This window comes from Pipistrellus kuhlii, unplaced genomic scaffold, assembly GCF_014108245.1.
Source record: "Pipistrellus kuhlii isolate mPipKuh1 unplaced genomic scaffold, mPipKuh1.p scaffold_m20_p_21, whole genome shotgun sequence".
NCBI classification, from domain to species: domain Eukaryota; kingdom Metazoa; phylum Chordata; class Mammalia; order Chiroptera; family Vespertilionidae; genus Pipistrellus; species Pipistrellus kuhlii.
In genome coordinates this window covers 12,110,499-12,130,493 of record NW_023425520.1, presented here as the reverse complement: position 1 = coordinate 12,130,493, position 19,995 = coordinate 12,110,499, and the positions used below count along the sequence as shown (strand labels likewise).

General features: G+C 42.0%; 2 protein-coding genes across 4 annotated transcripts in view; both read right to left on the bottom strand.

Annotated features, from left to right (window-relative positions):
- Positions 1–380: 380 nt before the first annotated feature.
- On the bottom strand, positions 381–8,886 carry CCNA2 (cyclin A2). Of its 2 annotated transcripts, XM_036450175.2 has the most exons (8): positions 8,429–8,880; positions 5,523–5,763; positions 3,674–3,786; positions 3,261–3,484; positions 2,438–2,645; positions 1,807–1,920; positions 1,336–1,469; positions 381–697 (listed from the first exon to the last, which is right to left on the bottom strand). In XM_036450175.2, the coding sequence occupies exons 1-8, from the start codon at positions 8,627–8,629 to the stop codon at positions 649–651; spliced, it is 1,284 nt and encodes a 427-aa protein (XP_036306068.1). In that variant the 5' UTR covers positions 8,630–8,880; the 3' UTR covers positions 381–648. The 2 variants fall into 2 exon arrangements, with proteins under 2 accessions (XP_036306068.1, XP_036306069.1); XM_036450176.2 differs by lacking the exon at positions 1,807–1,920 and having other exon boundaries at positions 8,429–8,886.
- Positions 8,887–11,731: 2,845 nt separating this feature from the next.
- Positions 11,732–19,995, bottom strand: part of BBS7 (Bardet-Biedl syndrome 7) — a 51,874-nt gene continuing 43,610 nt past the window's right edge. For both annotated transcript variants that reach the window (XM_045586014.1, XM_036450270.2), the window contains 5 exons: positions 19,159–19,323; positions 15,785–15,894; positions 15,562–15,665; positions 15,308–15,431; positions 11,732–11,937 (listed from right to left, as the gene is read on the bottom strand). In XM_045586014.1, coding sequence (XP_045441970.1) covers positions 11,801–11,937; positions 15,308–15,431; positions 15,562–15,665; positions 15,785–15,894; positions 19,159–19,323 — 640 coding nt within the window. In that variant the 3' untranslated portion in view covers positions 11,732–11,800. The remainder of the gene's footprint in view (positions 11,938–15,307; positions 15,432–15,561; positions 15,666–15,784; positions 15,895–19,158; positions 19,324–19,995) is intronic.

Genomic DNA, 19,995 nt, shown 5'->3' with positions numbered 1-19,995 from the left:
ATCCATTACAAAATCTAGTAATTTCCTTTGCTTTTACGTTATGCTCTTAATAAACCTTCTGGAAAACTTAACAGTTTATAAATAACTGCCACTTCAGCCGTGTCCAGGTGAAGGAGGAGTAGAGAGCACTTTCCTGGTGTGCACCAAGGACCACAACTGGTCAGCAAGCAGGCCCACTCGACATGCTGGTTATGCGAGCCAGCAAACGGTCAGATGCTCAGGAAAGTGAATGTCAGAACTACTGTCTGTTTTCCCAAAACTATAAGGTAGTTGAAATCTTTTAAATTTTAGAACCCTTTCCAGTCCCCATAGGAGAAGTTTATTTTTCTGTGAAACCCTGAAGTCAAATTTTTACCTCAAATTAAATTTGACTTACAAACTAAGTTTTCCAAATCAATTTATTAATTCTTATTCTTATCCTGACAGCTGGCATCATTAATACTTTAACAAAACTACTCATAATCAGTCACATATCTAAGATACGATAGTACATGTACAAAAGATATACAAATTAAAAAGGAATAGAGACCATAATTTGTACTTGACCATAACGTTTGTATTCAGAAATGATTGTAAATTTAAAACTTTAAAAACTGTACACCATATACCTTGATTTAACTCTTAGAAAGCAAAGTCAGTCTTTCACTGTTACACATGTAGTGTCTCTGGTGGGATGAGGAGAGAAACACCATGATACCTGTAAACAGGGGAGGGGGGGAAATCCACTTTCAGTCAACATTCATTGAGTGAAGGAATATACTAAGAACTCAAAAGTGCTGTTTCTACCAGAGTAAGGAATGATTACAAAACACATACACACATGCCCCTTCCCTCTTCTCCCTCAAATACAGGTCAGATACATAGCCCTGCCAAGAGAACAGCCCCGAAAGAGGCTGTGCCCAATTCGTGGATCCTTTCATAAAGGTCAGATGTCACAGACACCCTGGGAAGCCAGCTTTGAATAATGCTGCCTTAGCCCCTTTGGCTTAGTGGCTAGAACGTTGGCCTACAGACTGAAGGTCACGGGTTCAATTCCAGTAAAGTGCATGCGCCTCAGTCCTGGCCCATGTGGGAGGCAACCAGTCAGTGTGTCGTCTCACATCGATGTTTCTTTCCATCTCCCTCTCCCTTTAACTCTCTCAAAACCATGGGAAAAATATTCTCTGGTAAGTAAGGATTAACAAGATTTGGCTCAGTGGATAGAATGATGGCCTATGAATTGAGGAGTCGTGGGCTTAATCCCCAGTAGGCGGCCAATCAATGATTCATCATTAATGATTTCTCTCTGATATCAATGAAAATACATGAAAAAAACATTCTAATGTTCTGTCTTACTTGGAATGTTTGTACTTTTCTCTGATTGACTGCTGCGCATGCTGGGGCGCTCTGAGGTAGGTCTGGTGCAGGTCCAGGAGACAGGGCTTCAGATTCTCCAAACTGTAGCCAGTCTTACGTACCAAGGATTCTGGCTGCAGAGGGAGCAGAATACCACTGAGTTGATTTCAGGAGCAGACAAAAGTTAACAGTTGGCAGTGAGCTGGAGTTGTAAATTTCAGTATTAACAGGTCTACCAGTTTTCTAAGCCGGCATCCCAAAGCTTTTATGCTGATTTGGATCGATTTTGACTACTTTCCCTGCAGCAGGTTGGGAGGCAATGCTTTCAGCACACCTTTAAAATCCAAGCAACAACAAAGCTTTCTACCTAACAAACACATTTAAACTGTGTTAAACAGTTTTCCCAGGTCAGTCAGTTAAGGGCACAAGCAGTTAAGACCCAAGGCATATGTGTGATAATGTAATACATACCCAGCTTTGTCCCGTGACTGTGTAGAGTGCTAGATGAAAGGCTGCTCCGGCAATAACTGATGGCAAATACTTAAGGTAGGGGTCAGCATCTATCAAACTTAACTCTCCCAAAAACTGGAATGAAAAGTAATATGCTTTATGGTCATAAGAGCTCTAGAATTCAAACCTCACATCTCTGCCTTCTGAATATTTCCCCTGAAGACTGACTGTAGAGCCACCATAGGGGAAAATTCCCATAGCCTCGTCTTTTAGATATATTCACTATCTTAAATGTTTGCCATTCTCTTCCTCTCTTTCCTCTTAATAACTTTGTTTTTAAATCCCCAAGGGAGAGTGAAACATCAATCGATTGTGTCATGGCTAGAAATTGAACCCCCAACCTTTTGGTGTTCTGGTATACAGGACAAGATCCAAGCACCAGCCAGAACACTTTTTATAATTTTAAAAACAATCTGGCTACCATTTCCCAATACTTTATTTCTATTATCTTTTGCCAATGGTAGTCTTCCTTCTATACTAGAGTGTGAATCTGTCCCTTGAATATTAAATCCCTTGACCAGAGCTGCATAATAAAACTAGGGCTTGTCCCTAATTGTGACCTAACAATCTTGCATCAACAAAATGAACTTACCATAGCTAAACTTTCAACTTTGCAGTTCGAAGGCTGCTGGTGCAGAAAGTACTGAGTGAGGAACTGATTTATAGTTGGTGCCGCTAAGTCAAAAGAAAGGACTTTCAGAACGAGGTGCTCCATTCTCAGAACTTGTTTCTTGGTGTAGGTATCATCTGTAATGTACACAAACTCTGCTACCTCTGGGGGGTATATTTCTTCAAACTTCCTGCAAGAAAAAAGTTTTAAGTAATCAGTCCTAAAAGAGAAGCAAGCATTAATATTCGAATTCTGAAATCCGTCTAACAGTTTACACAGAACAAATCCAATTGCCTGTTTCTGTGAAGACTGAGTAAATGCTAATTAGAAGACCCAGATCAATGAAGGACTTTCAAGATCTTTCTCCCAGTGCAGTCAAAGGAAATAAATGAGAAGACTTCCCAAGACAGAAACAATGCTCCCAAAACTTCCCAAGGACACCACGTAACTGAAAATTTAGGAAATTTTCTTAGAAAAATAAACATTTTATATTTCAGTTTTAAAATTTAGTTTTATGACATTTTGCTTATATGCTAGAAAGCACTTTTGAGTGGAAGGGACTACACTTTAAAACATAATCTAGTATGAAAGTGTAGCCAGTGTACATGTTCACTCAACAAGGTACCCTGGGATCCAGATCTGGAAAAGGAATGTCCTAAATGACGCAAGTTTCACCCACACATGTCACCACTGGAGTAGGCAGACTCTCTGCCTTGTATAGTATTGTTACATGTTAAAAACCATGTTAGTTCCATGCACAGAAAGGTACTGATCCCTTCTAACCAAAGGAACCAAGCTGACTTACGAGGCCAACAGCATAGCAGCAGTGCCCACCAGCTGAAGTTTTCCTCTCAGCACAGACATGGAGGAAAGGAACCTGTCGATGTAATTCACCGCCAAGTGCAGGGTCTCATTCTGTAGTTTATATTCTTCTCCCACTTCCACTAGCCAGTCCACGAGGATGGCCCTCATGCTGTTGTTGATATCCGGCTGCTTCTTCATGTAGCCCACTTTAGGTTTACATTTAATCTGTTGAGAAAGTCATTTAGCATACTCTTAATGCTGTGGGATTGTTCTACGCTAGCAAAGTGGTTACCTGCTAGAAACCTGAGTACAGCATTACAGTACTGCGCGGGAAGTTTAAAAAGCTCACAAAAGCCCTCAATGCCATCTTACCACACTGAGTAAGTAACACAGACTGGTCCTGAGAGCTTTTACCTCCATTTCCCTGAGGTACGTGTGAATGTCCTCATGGTAGTCTGGGACTTCATTAACACTCACTGGCTTTTCCTCTTCCAACACAATTGACATGTCCATAGCATGTGGTGACTCTGGGAGAATTCACAAGCATGATTAAGTTCCTCGTTTCATTTTCTTTTTTAATATTTCCATTTATTTCAGAGAGGAAGGGAGAGACAATGATACATCAATGAGAATCATTGATTGGATGCCTCCTGCATGCCCCCCTACTGGAGATCAGCCCACAACTCGAACATGTGCCCTTGACCGGAATCCAACCTAGGACCCAAACCGGTTAGGGCCCTCGTTTAATTTTCTATTTACTTGCCAAAAGTGATTGCCCTTGTAGGCGTCCCACAATGCCAAAGCAATTATTTCACTGATGACAAAGTATACAGACTACCTCACTCTGGTTTTAGTGCCTGTCCATTTAGCTTTAGGATGAATTTAATTAATAAGAAAAAATGATAGGCCAATCACAGGTATTATGTTAGAGTATCACTCATCTTCCAGTGGCACAATGGTTCTATTAGGACAGGATTAAATCCAAGTTCTAAGATAACACACAGGATTTGCCCTTAAGAATTTGCAGACCCCCAAGTCAGATGCATTCAAAGCACAATCTAGGCAATAACTAGAAGCAGGGCCAACACTATGTTCAACAAGTGATTCATCTTTTCCAATTTTAAATTACCTTTTGAAGCAAAGAATATCATCCATTTTTGTTTTCACTTCAAGGTTCACTTTAAGGTTAAAATTTATTACAAATTTTAAATAAAAACACATAAATGATTTTAATCCCAAAGGACTACCTCTCACCAGCAGAACTAAAAGTGAATTGAGTTTGGATTTAGTGAGCTGTCCAATGACTCAACAGCCCCAGGTACAGAAGCAGTATATTGTGGGCACAGCTGCTTAGATCCACTATAGATTCACTCTTCTCCTTATAGGTGGTTTAGATATACCGTATTTTTCGGACCATAAGACGCTCCGGACCATAAGACGCACCAGTTTTTAGAGAAGGGAAATGAAGAAAAAAAGATTCTGAAACAAATAGTGTCCTAAAATATTTTATGTGCATTAAAACCCAACATCACAGTCATAAACACATGTAATCAACCCTGTAAAGTAAACAGCAGCATTTAGAACCATTTTAGAGCCGGGCAAGCACACAGAGGCCACACAGAGCCGGGCAAGTAAAAAAACTTTTTTTTAAAAAGTATATGTGTAGGCTATATTTGGACCATAAGACGCAGGGACTTTCCCCCCCCCACTTCTGGGGGGAAAAAAGTGCGTCTTATGGTCCGAAAAATACGGTAAATACCTATGGTTCAACCCAACTCACAGGACAGCTTTCCTCTCTGGTGTCAGAGGATGGCTCAGACTGGTTTCACACAAATGAAATTTTAAAGCTGGAGGAGATGTTAGATATCAGGGCAGGTCAAGCTGCACTCTCACACAGCACTCTCTGAAGTGGAATGCACCAAGTGAGTCTTAGGAATGAATAGAACTGAAATCTCTTCTCCCAACTCTGGGAACATCTCTAAGGTCAGATTAAAACCAGGGTTTGAGATCTAGTTAAACTGATGAGACTGGCAGTGTACTGGAAGGAGCACCCACTTTGGATCTGGGTCTTTTTGTCAGCCACTGGGTCATGTATTAGTTGTGAGGTCTGAAATTAATCACACCCTTTCTAAACTTGTGACATTAAACCAAACTCATAATGTAGTAAGGATAAGATAATGCCTTACGATGCAAAATATCATTAACCCAACCTATTTAATAATTATGATTACATCGATTGATACAGATGTTCATTAAAACTTACCAAAGCTATCATCCATTGGATAATCAAGAGGTACCAGTGGTTTTCTTGGTTCAGGTAATGCAATAGCTGAATTAAACGCCAGGATGTCTTCGCATTCTGTTTCTTTAGACTCGGCTGGGCTCTTCCGAGTCTCTTCTGGTTCATCCACGTGAATGGTAAATGCAGGCTGTTTGCTGTTTGCTTTCCAAGGAGGAACAATGACACGCTCATCATTTACAGGAAGATCCTTCAGAGGGGCAACCTAAGAAGAGACCAATAACTGACTTTGAACTTATTAAATGGAGTGTTGCTGTCTTTCCCTTATGGGTTTCGGCCCTGCTTCTACTCCCAACTACTCCATCAGGAGAAAAAAAAAACTTTCCGGGGGAAAATCCAGGCAAGGAAGTTTGGGTAGTCAAGGAAAAGAAGGGATGGGGAGATCCAAGATGGCTGCGCCCAGGTGAACACCTAGCCGCAGCCGCACACAACAATTTCAATAAAATACAACTAAAATATAAAACGGACATTGCCCAGAACTACAGGAAGGTTGACTGACTGGAAATTCTACAGCGAGAAGCAAGGAGAAAACCAGAAGGAGGTGCGGAGGAGCTGGAAAAGCCAAGGTACGGAGACGCGGCGCGCGGAGAGGACGGAGCCGGAGAGGAGGGAGGCCGAGTGCCTGGCGGGCGTTCCCTAGCGGAAAGGAGATAAAACTCCGACTGTGCTGGGCCCCCGACTGCTCTGATCCCCAGTTTTAAGCCAGACCCCGGGGACTCAGGCTCTGCCATAGGGAGCCGGGCTGTAAGGCGGAACCCCGGGGAGAGGCGAAAGGAGGTCCCGGAGGCGCGCACACTGCGCGCAGAGAAAGGACGGTCGGCTGTGCCGCGGGATTGCCCTGACGGGAAGGAGACTGGGGCTCCAGACTGCTCTGAACGCCACCTCCAACTCCACTTCCAACTGAACTGAACCCCAATACCGGGCTCATTGGGGGAGAGCATAGACTGTTTGGCAGCAGGCGAAAATCGAGGGCACCTTTCTCTCAGAGGCGCCGGCAGCAGCGAGCACTGAAGGACCCGCATAGGGCGGGGCTGACAGAAGCCAAGGCTGTAGGCTCCACCCTGAAACCCCGTCCCATCTGTAACTGCGAAATGCGACAACAAAATAGATCACAAACGAAAGAAATGGAGGACAAAAAGCGTCTGGATATAGAGTTCAAATCTACGCTTACAAGGTTTTTCAAGAATTTCCTAGAAAAGATGGATAAGGCCTACGAGGATATGAAAAGAGATCAACTAGAATTAATAAGGAGTCAACAAGAAATAAAGAATACATTGTCTGAAATAAAAAATATTTTACAGAGTCCTAAAAACAGAAGGGAAGATCGCAAGAATCAAGTCAAAGATTTGGAACATAAAGAGCCAGAAGACACTCCTCCACAGAAGCTAGAAGGCAAGAGAATCCAGAAAATTGAAGATAATGTAAGAAACCTCTGGGACAACTTCAAGCGAACCAACATCAGAATTATGGGGGTCCCAGATGATGAGAGAGAGCAAGATATCGAAAACATACTGAAAGAAATAGTGATAGAAAACTTCCCCCATCTGGTGAAAGAATTAGACTTACAAGTCCAGGAAGCACACAGAACTCCAAACAAAAGGAATCCAAAGAGGACCACACCGAGACACATCATTATTAAAATTCCAAGAGCAAAAGACAAAGAGAGAATATTAAAAGAAGCAAGAGCAAAGAAGGTAGTAACCTATAAAGGAGCACCTATACGATTGTCAGCTGACTTCTCAACAGAAACCATGCAGGCCAGAAGGGAATGGCAAGAAATATTCAAGGTGATGAATAGCGAGAACCTACAGCCAAAAATAATCTACCCAGCAAAGCTATCACTCAGAATCGAAGGCCAGATAAAGAGCTTCACTAATAAAAAAAAGCTAATGGAGTTCATCACCACCAAACCAGAATTATATGAATTGCTGAAGGGGGTTCTTTCAGAAGAGAAGGTAAACAAAGATAAAAATTATGAACAACAAATACGTAACTATCAACAAGTGAATCTAAAAACCAAGGAAATTAAAAAAAAAATCTGATGAACAATATTAACTGTTGAATATAATAGAATCAGAGATATGGAAGGGGAGTGAACTGACGATTCTTGGGGAAAAGGGGAGAGGGGGGCGTGGGAAGAGACTGAACATAAACTGTGCACCTATGGATGAGGACAATGGGGAGAGGGGAAAGGGCAGAGGGTGGGGTGGGAACCTGGTGGAGGAGAGCAATGGTGGGGGGGGGGGGAAAGGAACATTTGTAATAATATGAACAATAAAAACTTATTAAAAAAAAAAAAAAAAAAAAAAAAAAGAAGGGATGGTTCAATTTGTCACAGGCAGGTATACAAAGATTAGAGAGAGTCATGCTGAGTGGAAATATGAAAAAATAATCAAGGCCAAAAGAGGGATGGAGAGGCCAAAAGATGACAAGCTTAGGAAAGGGATGGCAAAAACATGTTGGTCACCACGTTCACCCTGGGGAGGAGCAACAGAGCAAATCCGGTAAAATGGCGGAATTTACCCAAAACAGCATTTTTATATCCTTTCCTAAAGTAGAGGTAACCTCCTAACTTCCCTCTATGGGGAGTCCTAGGGTTTAAAAGCTAAGAGTAAGGCATGGTGGCGGGCACAGACAACACATGTGACAGGGCTTGGTTTGACCCCATTATCTGCAGAAAAATTACCCAATGGAGAACAGACAAGCAGCAAACACAGTGCGGGCCGGGAGTCATGGTTCCCTCCCAGTGGCCTCCCAACACGCCAGAAACCAGGGATCGGGGACCGCAGACCCAGACCTCCCCAGAAGCCTGTGTGTCTTCTCACCCCTCTCCCCTGCCTAACCCCCGGCAGAACCACGCTCATCTGTACCCGTCGCGTCTTGGGCCTCTGCGGCGGCGCTGGAGCCTGCTGGTTCCCGGCCTTCAGGACCGCCAGCCGGGCCCGGGTCCGGGGCTGCTGGGCGGGAGAGGCCTTCTCGGGGTTGATGTTCTCCTGGTCCTCGTGGGGTGCCGTCTGCTGCAAGGTGAGCGGCGCCGAGCCCGCCTCGCGGGCCGCAGAGGAGCCCAACATCACTGCTGCGAGGCCGCGGCGGGATCCGCCTGCGGCGCCAAGCAGCGTGCACTCACTCCCGCCGACCGGCCGCGCAGAGGAACGCTCCCCCGGCGGGCGCCCGCCTCAGCCCGGCCCGCCCGCCCGGGATGGCCGAGAGCCGAGGAGGCTGCGAAAGCGCAGGCACGGCCGCGGTGGTCAGCCAGGGACACACCGAGAACAAGCGAGGGGCCCGCTGGAGCGGCGGCTGTTCAGGCGTTTCAAGTATCCCGCGACTATTGAAATGGGCCAATGACAAGGGCCGCAGCCTGTGACGTCACAGGAGCGACCGGCGCCGAGTGAAGGCGGCCGCGCCCGCAGAGGGGCAGGGGCGTGGCAGGGCGTGGCGGGAGGGCAGCGCCTGCGCGGGCGGGGCCTGCTGTAGGCAGGAGGCGGGGCCTGCTGTAGGCGGGAGGCGGGGCCTGCTGTAGGCGGGAGGCGGGGCCTGCGGGAGGCGGGAGGCGGGGCCTGCTGTAGGCGGGAGGCGGGGCCTGCGGGAGGCGGACTTTAAACGCAGCCGGCCAGGCTGGCTCCGCACAGGCCATTGCCTGAGGCCAGTTAAACGACCCAATGAGCCGCCGCTGCCTCTGGCCCTGGGGACTCAGGTATGTTTCCCCAGGTCCAACTGGCCTGGCCCCTCATTGGCCTGCTAGACTTGGACAAGTTAGTCTCAGTTTTCCTTATCTGTCCCTTGTTAGTATCTACATGTCATACACTTGTGGTCAGGGTTAAATTCTGTGCACAAGTCGTTTAACACGCTCCCTCCCGCTGCAGTGGCAGACTATGTCATCTACCATTTAGGTGTTTCTTCAGTCTCAGGCTTTCACTTTTCCTAATGAAGATGTAATTAATTTGAGGTGCCACCTTGAACAACTGTTGATCTGCATAACAAATAGTAATGTTCCACAAGAAGTTTAACGAGACAGCCATTAATTCCCATTTGCCCCCAAGCTGTAACAGCCAATAAAAAGCACCCAATGACCTACATATAACTGTGTTCCATTTAGAAATGAAGGTTGTTTGAATATAGTAAAATATATGACCTTATTAAAATAAAACTCTTAGTGATAAGTGCCTTTAACAATTTTTCACATTTAATATACAGTAAGGTTCACACACAACAAATATAATGGCGTATAATTAAGAAGCATGATTATTTTCTGACAAATTCATGGGTGTGCCCTTCTTAAAAACATAAATAGCTTATTTTCCATTATAATTTTTTAAAAATATATTTTATTGATTTTTTACAGAGAGGAAGGGAGAGGGATAGGGAGCTGGAAACATCGATGAGAGAGAAACATCGACCAGCTGCCTCCTGCACAACCCCTACCGGGGATGTGCCCGCAACCAAGGTACATGCCCTTGACCGGAATCGAACCTGGGACCTTTCAGTCCGCAGGCTGACGCTCTATCCATTGAGCCAAACCGGTTTTGGCTCCATTATAATCTTTATGCCATTTTAAAGCAACCTTTACAATATTCCCCTCAAATATGAATAAATATGAATTAAATTTAATAAACAAAATCCCCATAGCCTTAAAGTCTTATTTTCCTTCACACATGATATAAAGGAAACATGTGGATGCTAGTAAAAGAAACTCTAAGAAGCCATTACTGTCCTATTCCCACGGGTACAGGTAATTCTACTGCTTACAGAGTGTCACCTTAAGATCACCCCTCCCCTCCATCTGTGCAAGCTCTGCTCATTTCTCTGTCCCACTTTATACCAAACCAAACCTGGTCACAATGCTCATTATCAAGCAAGAGTAAGATCAGTTGCAAATCAATCTCAACTCCTAGAAAAAATAATTGGTAGGTTATATCCACTGGCTGACAACATACATAACCAGGACACAAACAAGGCACCAAAATGTGGGTTCTAGTCCCCAGTTTACAAAATAATAGCATTCTCTCTTCATCACTTAACCTCAGTGAAAATGAGCTTTCTTATGTGATTGAAAATATAATATATGTTGTTAAAATCAAATGAGTTAACGAATGTAAATACATTCTGAAAAATGTAAAGCAGTTTATACTTTATAGTGTGGGAGTGGCTTAAATATTAACATACAGAGGGGCAAAAGATGCATACAGTTGTTAGTATGCAATTTATTCTTGTGTTACATTTTTAATATATTTTTATTGATTTCAGAGATGAAGGGAGGAGAGATAGAAATATCAATAATGAGAGAGAATCATTGATTAACTGCCTCCTGTACACCCGCTACTGGGGACTGAGCCTGAAACCCACGCATGTGCCCTGAGCCAGAATTAAATCATGACTTCCTGGTTCATAGGTTGACACTTGACCACTGAGCAACAGCAGTGGGGGTCTTGTATTATTATTTATTATTACAGTTTTCCATACAAACAACTATAAACCTACTTTAGTCCACACACTATATGGTTTTATTTTTCAAATATTATTTCTTAGCATAAAATTTAAAACAACATTTGCAAAAAAAATTCATTAAAATCCCTTATAATCATTCTACTTGTATCTTAAGAATAAAAATGCTATTTATTTTTAAAAGGTTGCATTCATCACTGAAACCGGTTTGGCTCAGTGGATAGAGTGTTGGTCTGTGGACTGAAAGGTCCCAGGTTCCAGCCAAGGGCATGTACCTTGGTTGCGGGCACATCCCCAGTAGGGGGTGTGCAGGAGGCAGCTGATCAATGTTTCTCTCTCATTGATGTTTCTAGCTTTCTATCCCTCTCCCTTCTTCTCTGTAAAAAATCAATTAAAAAATATATATATATATATATTTAAAATATTTAAAAGTATACTATATATAATAAAAGCCTAATATGGCAAATTGTCCTCTGGGCAGTCATTAACAGGGAATTCAATGACATACACTGAACACAAGGGTGGCCATTGGCAATATAGTGCCCCACTGGACCCCGATGACAGCAGGATGGTGGAGCAGGCGAGCGGGAGGTACCAGGCCAAGGCTGGGGTGCCAGGCAGGGCTGCAGGGCACAAGCTAGGGCCCAATCTCCACAGGCCATCCCCAGGGACCCCACCCAAGCACAGATTTTGTGCACTGGGCCTCTAGTTTGAAATAAAAGTATACACAGTTAGCTTGTAATTTTATTTTAACATTTTCATTTAAAGAGACTTCTCCAGAACTTTACCTTACTTACATTTCATGCAGCAGCATCAAAAAAAGCAATCAATGTGTTTTGGTCATAACTGTCCAGAATCTCCAGTAAAAGAGGTACTTTGGTTTTTACATTGGTGCCTTTGAACTTGAACTTATCTATAAAAAGATCGGTGATCATCCCTATAAAGAAAATGTTATTTCCTGTCATTGATTAGTTCTAATTAATGACACAGTATTTAATGAAAGTAAATGATTGTTAGTCTATTTCTAATCACCTGTTATTCCATTTCTAATCACCTGTTATTCCATTATTTATAAACAAATTTAAAAGAATTGGTGCTGCCGAAATCGGTTTGGCTCAGGGTTCGATTCTGATCAAGGGCATGTGGTTGCGGGCACATCCCCAGTAGGGGGTGTGCAGGAGGCAGCTAATTGATTCTTCTCTCTCATCAATGTTTCTAGCTCTCTATCCCTCTCTCTTCCTCTCTGTAAAAAAATCAGTAAAATATATTTAAAAAAAATAAAAGGATTGGTGCTTTAAAAAAATATTTTGGAGAGATTTTAAAGCAAGTTTCAAAATATAAATCATTTGGCTAATAACTCTCTGAACAACGGCTATGGCATTACTTCAGGCAATCAACTGCTGACCAGTTCTGAAATGCTCTTGGCATACAGGACATTACAAGTGGTTTGCTTTTCACTGAGGCTGACCAAATGACACAGTGTAGAGCAAGCATGTCAAAGTCACGGCCCACAGCCACCTGCAGCCCACAATGAATATTTTTGTGGCCCAGCCAAAATAACGGTATGTAAGAAACGTGTTCCTAACTTAATTTTTACAATATTCCGTTATACATAATTACTAATAACAAATTACTACGTTTGCTAATGACTGATGACTATAATAGTGTTGCATTCATTTCCTTTATGCACCTTATACATAGGCGCACCATTTCTCTCCACTAACACCAGCAGCAAATATTTAACAGCAGATTGCCTCATGGACTGACTTGTTTGGTATATGCAACAGGAAATATTTTGCTTTCAGAGAACAAGAAAAATTAAGTTTATCTGCATTACACTTATTAATTTGTGTAGTTATTCAGTGTCTGGTAAGTTATTTTCCAAGAAAAATATTCATTTTTATTAAAATGTACTATTATTTTATGTTAACAATGACATTTATTTCAGCCCTTTGTATTCAGCATTCTCTATGGAAATAAACATACGTTTCTATGAAAATTGAAGTGTTTTTTTTTTTTTGTGGCCCACATACACTTACACCTGGTTTATTTGGCCCATGTTAGCCTTTGAGTTTGACATGCTGGCTGTAGAGACTCAGTTCTCAACAGGTTTTTTTAGATTAAAATATTCTACCCTAGCTAGTGTTGTTAAGTATCAGCTTGAGCACCAAAGAGTTGCAAGGTTTGATTCCCGGTCAAGGGCTTGTACCTGGTTTGTGGGTTTGCTCCCTGCTCCCAGTTTGGGACTATGTGGGAGACAACCAAACTATGCTTGCTTGCTTGCTTGCTTGCTTGCTTGCTTGCTTCCTTCCTTCCTTCCTTCCTTCCTTCCTTCCTTCCTTCCCTCCCTCCCTCCCTCCCTCCCTCCCTCCCTTCCCTCCCCCCCTCCCTCCCCCCCTCCCCCCCCCCCCTCTCTCTCTTTACTTCCTTCTCTTCCACTTTCTCTGAAAAGGCAGTGGAAAAAATATCGTCGGGCAAGGATTAGCCAAATAAATAAATAAATAAAATTCCATCTATATGTGGACCATTCTTGGGATTTAACCTAAAGGCAAATATTTCTAGGTTCAAGGATCTGGGCAAATTATTGCACCTTTAAGTTCTCTCATATGTAGAATGGGGCTAATTCAAGCTGTCAATCCTTTATCCAAAAACCTAGTTACAAGAGATATTTGAGAATTTTTCAGTTTAGAAAGAAATACAGCTTATCTGGCATAATATCTAAGGGGGTAAACAGAGCAACGTTTCTGCAACAAAATACATAGATAGCCCTAGCTTGCTTGGCTCAGTGAATAGAGCATAGGCCTGCGGACTGATGGGTCCCAGGTTCGAGTCCAGCCAAGGCACATGCCTGGGTTGCGGACTTGACCCCCAGAAGAGGGTGTGCAGGAGGCAGCCAATCAATGATTCTCTCTCATCATTGATGTTTTTTTCTCTCTATCCTTTTCCCTTCCTTTCTAAAATCAATAAAAATATATTTTTAAAAAATACATAGATAAAGAATACAAAGGGCTGAAATACATAGATAAGTGGAATAAAAGAGACTATAATAACCTCATGCCAGTTTAAGTGCAGTTTTGCCATTACATTAATTCAGCCCAAGTCATATTTGATGCAAAATTAATTATGAAAAAAGCTTTCTTTTCAAAGCTTTCTGGGTTTTGGAATTGGTGATGTTGGTTTTGCACCATGCATCTGCTAAGTTGCTCTTAGGATGAAAGTTCATGTGTTTGCCATTTAGTAAACACCAAGGTATTAGGTCAAGGTATTAGGTCAGTTTGTGAGCAAGTCTCTGAAGTTCATTACACAGGCTGAAGGGTCCATGTATACTGATGACACCAATTAACTCTACAGAAGACCTGACAGTGCAAAGAGCAGACACTGGGGGGTGAGGAGGTTCTGTAGGCTCTGCTGCTTCCTACAATGTGTCGACAAATGCTTTAGTCTCAGACTTCACATTTAAAAATGGAAAATGGATTTGACATCATTTACCTTGCAAAGCTGTGTGAAGGATTAAATATGCCACCTGATTATGAAGATGCTATAGATAAACTGGTATGCTATGCACAATGGGTCTCAGGTAAAGATGGCAAAACAGAAATTTTTCTTAAACTGTACCTTCCAACCCACTCTCACTCTCTTTCAATATAATTTGTGAAACACCCAATTTCTACCATCAAAGCAAAATGAGTTTTGGGCTAATATAGCACATATATATCCCTTATTAATCATGGTAAAATTATTAAATGTTGCAGGTTGATTTTCACAATATCAACAAAGCCTGAAAATTACTGGTGTGGATTATAGCCTAAACTATAATGCTTCTTAAGTTATATTCATTTCACACCAGGTTCCTTCATACATATATATACATTGCATTAAACTCATTTTACTTCCTAATTTGTTTGCATTTTATCGAGTAAAAATATTAAATAGTAGGTCTAGCTGGTATGGTCCAGTGGTTGAGTATTAACTCATGAACCAGAGGTCACAGTTCAATTCCCGGTCAGGGCACCTGCCTGGGTTTCAGGCTTAATCCCTAATTGGGGGTGTGCATGAGGCAGCCGATCAATGATTCTCTCTCATCATTGGTGTTCCTATCTCTCCCCCTTCTCCCTTCCTCTCTCTGAAATCAATAAAAAAATATTTTAAAATATTAAAGCAAACTTGAAAAAATTAATATTGTAAGCAACATATTAGCTATCACAGGTTCATGATTGCTGCAATCTTTGCCTATCTCCTCTGCCCAGCTTCCCTCAAGCAGCCAGAAGAACAGAGATACGGCAAGGTATTCTAAATAGTCCACTAACCATAGAGCCTTTCAAGGTGTGCAGGCTGCTTCTTGTACTCTTCCTGCAGGAGGTCTGCCTCTTCTAGAATGGAGCGATATTCCGGTATCAGAAAGTCTGTATTTCCTTCATGAACCTGTAATTCCTTATTTTAAATTAAAAACGGAAGAAACTTAATGTTTAAATTTAATCCAGTGTGACTTTAAAGTCTTTACAATTTTAGAAATCCCATCACAACAAAATAGTGATCATGAGTCCAAGACACATACACTTACTTTTAAAGCATCAATTAAATGCACTTTCTTAGCCAAAAGCAATTGGTACTCCAGCTTCGGGTGGATTAGCTCTAGAGTGTGCTTCACTGACATTTCATTGATCTCTAGGAGTCGAGCCAGACACAATTAGAAAGTCATTTTGATTAGAAACACTGTTATTGTAACAATAACCAAAAAATAAAAAAATAATAAGAAAAAGATTAATTTTTCTTTTGTTTTTTACCATATGAAATGTTGAGGTTGATTTTCTTTTTTGTAGCTTCTTTAGAGAGCACATCTTTTAAGATGGATATAGTTGAAATGTTGTCAGATTTAAAAACTCCTTCTCCTTTTCTACAAAATTAATATACATTTTTAAACGGACAGCTTTAGAAGGAAATACACCCAATAAGTGCATATTTTGTAACTAGTGTTTAGATTTCATTTGATTTTAGATTTCTCTATATATACATCTCATTGTTAATAGAATATTTAAACATGTAAACTTTTACTGTTATATTAATTAAAGTTCTGAACATACTTGTAAAACTTAACAAAAGATGTCAGATATATGTCTCCTAAAGATATGCAAAGTCATAATACATTCTTCATGTAAAACAGCGTATGTATTTTCACAAATAAAATTCCAACAGCTAAGCCTTCACGTATATAAAACAGAGGTGCTGTTTTTCTCTGATGTGCTCATGTCAATCACAGCATGACCATACACTTCATCCTGACGCTGACTGCAAACCGAAGAGTAACAGCTTCTGTGTGAGGCCAGCATCATTGGCATCTTATGGTCCCAGGACCCTCTTCCTTTGGGGGAGCCTCTCCCTCACTCTCTCACCTCCTCAATCCGCAGGACTTCACTGGCACTGGCCTCAAGCCCATTTCTGGGACTCCAGGAGGAAGCAGTTAGCAGTATATCCCAGACCACCGACCACAGCAGGTCATGGCTCACCAATGTACGCAATCCTGGGATTTTTTTTTACTGGAACTAGTGGGAAAGAGACTCTATGGTAGCTGATGGCACTGCTGCCACCATGGCTAACCAAGAGGACAGAACAGAGCCGCGCAGCTGAGAGATCTGCCTCCATGACATCAGCAAGGACGCTGACTGGTGACCGGAGCCCAGGACTGCGCCCTCTGACTTTACAGGCGTTGGGAATGCCGTGTACTAGGTTAAGCCGTTTGTGCTGGTTTATTTTCTTATGACTAACTATTTCCGTTTCCTAACTAACATCTACCATTTCTCATGCATTTAATGTGCCTTTTGGTTTGGCTTTCATACACACAAATAGTTTATATTGACTAGTTATAGACAATATCGATCTCTTTCTTCTAGAAAGATGAGTAAAACATACACACAATTTTGATCCCAATTATAGTTTAGAAATCATGAGACTTTTCACTGGTCTTTAATTCTAACTGATGGTATTTACTTTAAACACACAGTACCTGTCCCTGGGGGTGACTTACATGGCTTGTTTTCTTTTAATCACCACAATTCAATGAATCTGTGCTACTACTGCCACTCCGCAGAAGAGATCACTGAGTGAAGCAATCTAGCCTAGGTCACAGAGCCAAGAGTCACACCCAGGAGGGCCGCTTCCTCCACACATTCACACTTTACTTAGATGCCTGAAAACGTTTACTGAGAACCTCTATGTTCAAAGTCATGTGTTAGGCACTTGGAAGACTCATACAAAGATAATTAAGAAATAGATTTGGCCCTGCCTGGATAGCTCAGTTGGTTAGAGCATTGTCCTGATACTCTAAGGTTGAGGTTCAATCCTGGTCAGAGCACATGCAAGAATCAACCAATGAATGTGTAAATAAATAAGACAACAAATTAATCTCTATCTCCACACACACACATACCTTCTCTCTCTCCCCTTCCTTCTCTCCCTTCTCCCCTCCCTCTCTGAAATCAATAAAAATACAAAAATTAAAAAAAAAAGACCTGCCCATGAGGAGCTTATTGTCCAATTTAGAGATACAAGCTTATTAAAAACATTATTATATACTTCAAATGAATAACAATAAATAACTAAGGAAGGTAAGAATAAAATGCCATGGGTACAGAGAAAAGGATCAAAAACTTGAAAATGTAGCTATGAGTTGGGCCTTGAAGAATAAGCAGTGTTTGGTAAGGGGAGAACGTTAAAGGACACAGAGTGGTAAAGAGCAAAGATATGTTATTATACAAATACACGCTCTGCTTGCTTCGGCAGCACACACACACCAAACCTATGCACTGTGCTAGGGCACGTGGAATTGTCGGTTATGCCTGAAGCGTGAGGTTCACTGTAGTACTTCAAACAGGAGTAATTCATTGCTCCAGGTTTGGACACATGAGATGCTGGCAGGTACAGAAAAACGGGTCTGAGGAATGATCCTAAAACCAATTAGATTTCTGGAGAGCTCCAGGCCCCGAAAGGCTGTGTTCTGAGGTAACACAATGTGTTCCCGGCTGTTTCCAGAATTAGCATGCTAAAGCTCAGCTAGGAGGCAGAACAATTCAAGAATCTTAGGAAAAGAATCCTTAAGAGACAGAGACCAGGAGAGAAGCCATCCAGGCCCCTCCAGATAAAACAAAGTTAAAAAACCAAAAGATCAAACAAACAAACAAACAAGGACAACTGCAGATGAAGTGGGATGAGAATGCGAAGACTCAGAATGGGCAGGTGAGGCTCAGAGCACAGTGGAGAAGTCACCTGAGGACAGGAAGTCATCTCACACCAGCAGAGGAGGAAGGAGAGGTCAGCTTCCCTGTGCTGAGAATCAGACACTGAGGGAGCCCCTGCAGAGGAGCGGGAGGGAAGGCCAGGCATGCGTGCAACTAGCCACCTCCCCCATGACTCACTGCCTTCAAAAGCTGCATGTTCTCAGCTGCAAAGTGCTGAGCCATTTCCTATTTTTGCATAAATTTGGGAAGGACTGTCAAATTTACAATGTCTTCCTATTGGGGACTATGGAATATATTACCCCACTGAATCAAGTCTTTTATGCCAATAAAATTTGAAAGTTTCATCAAGTAACTTCTGCATATTTCTTTTTTTTAAATGTATTTATTTATTCATTTCAAAGAGAGGAAGGGAGCTCTGTCGTTCCACTTGTTTATGCATTCATTGGTTGACTCTTGTATGTGCCCTAACCAGGGATCAAATTCACAACGTTGGTGTAACAGGATGAGACTAACCACCTGAGCTATTGGTCCAGGGCCATGTGAATCTTTATTCAATCATTTTAAAAAATTCAAAATTCATTAATTCTGCTTGTTTTTCAATAGATTCTCTTGAATAGTATAGGTTTCAAATCTATTATTTACAAATTGTTCCTGCTTTAAAACAAAGAAAATGTAGAAATTCATTTATATCAAAATACTTGTGGGCTGGCTGGCTTAGCTCAGTGGCAGAGTGTCACTGGTTCTATTAAAAGTCATGGCACATGCTGGGCTTCCAGTAAGGGGCGGTAAGGAGGCAATCAATCAATGATTCTCTCACCACTGATGTTTCTCTCTCTCCTTCTCTCTTCCCTTCTCTAAAAATCAATAAAAAAAAAAACATACTTAAACACCCCACACACGTGTGAAGCAGCAACGAGCTGTATCACCTGCAGGTGCTTCCCAGCTGTGTGCCCAGGAAGGTGTTCTGGAAGTAAAACGTCACACATTCTCCAGCCGGAGGTTTCTCGGGAACTTCCGGTAGGCAAAACACCACCCAGGAGTGAACTTCCGCAAAACTGAACTGGCCTGTTAAAGTCAGTGTGTTCATGGGTCTGTAATTCACAGCAGAGGGACATTAACAAACAGAATTTTGTAATAACAACTAAACAAATACATATTTGCTTAATTTTTCTCAGATTAATCTTACCCATCCGATAAATGAACATTCTGATTTCATGGAAGAGAGAAAGAATATCTATACCTCTGCTTTTACCAGTCAGGGGACACAAGTAGCTTGTTTTTATTATAATATCTTTACAAATAAAATCCAATTTGCCCAGGCATATTTCATTTTTTAAAAGTTCACCTAATACCCTTACTGTACAAACTATCAAAACACACAAGAATCTCCTCAGGGAAATAATGAGGTCACGTGACAGCACGGACGGGGCTTCTGAGTAAGACAAACAAGGGCTTGAAACGTTCCTAGGCTTACCAGCTTCGGGCCAAGGGGCAGGGAGGGGTCAATACCTTCTATCTTGCAGGGCCTTGGAAGGGATAGAGGAATTCTAAGAAGATACAGAATTAAGAAACCTAAAGCTAGAAGAGATTTTGAGGTCATCCAGGCCACCGGCTCATTTGCAGATAAGAAAACTAAATGAGATTGTTATGTCCCCAAAGTCACACAGGAAAGAGGCAAGATTCGAACCTGGTTTCTCGCTTGCCTGTGGCTGCTCTTTGCAGCTCACCATGCCACCACCATCCACAACTTTAACTTTTGGAGA

Coding starts and splice junctions, on each gene's coding strand:
- CCNA2 (XM_036450175.2), bottom strand. CDS start 8,629: ATGTTGGGCTCCTCTGCGGCCCGCGAGGCGGGCTCGGCGCCGCTCACC. Junction 5,764..8,428: donor AGAGGCCCAAGACGCGACGG/GTACAGATGAGC, acceptor GTCTCTTCTTAG/GTTGCCCCTCTGAAGGATCT. Junction 2,646..3,260: donor GCTGCTATGCTGTTGGCCTC/GTAAGTCAGCTT, acceptor TTTTTCTTGCAG/GAAGTTTGAAGAAATATACC.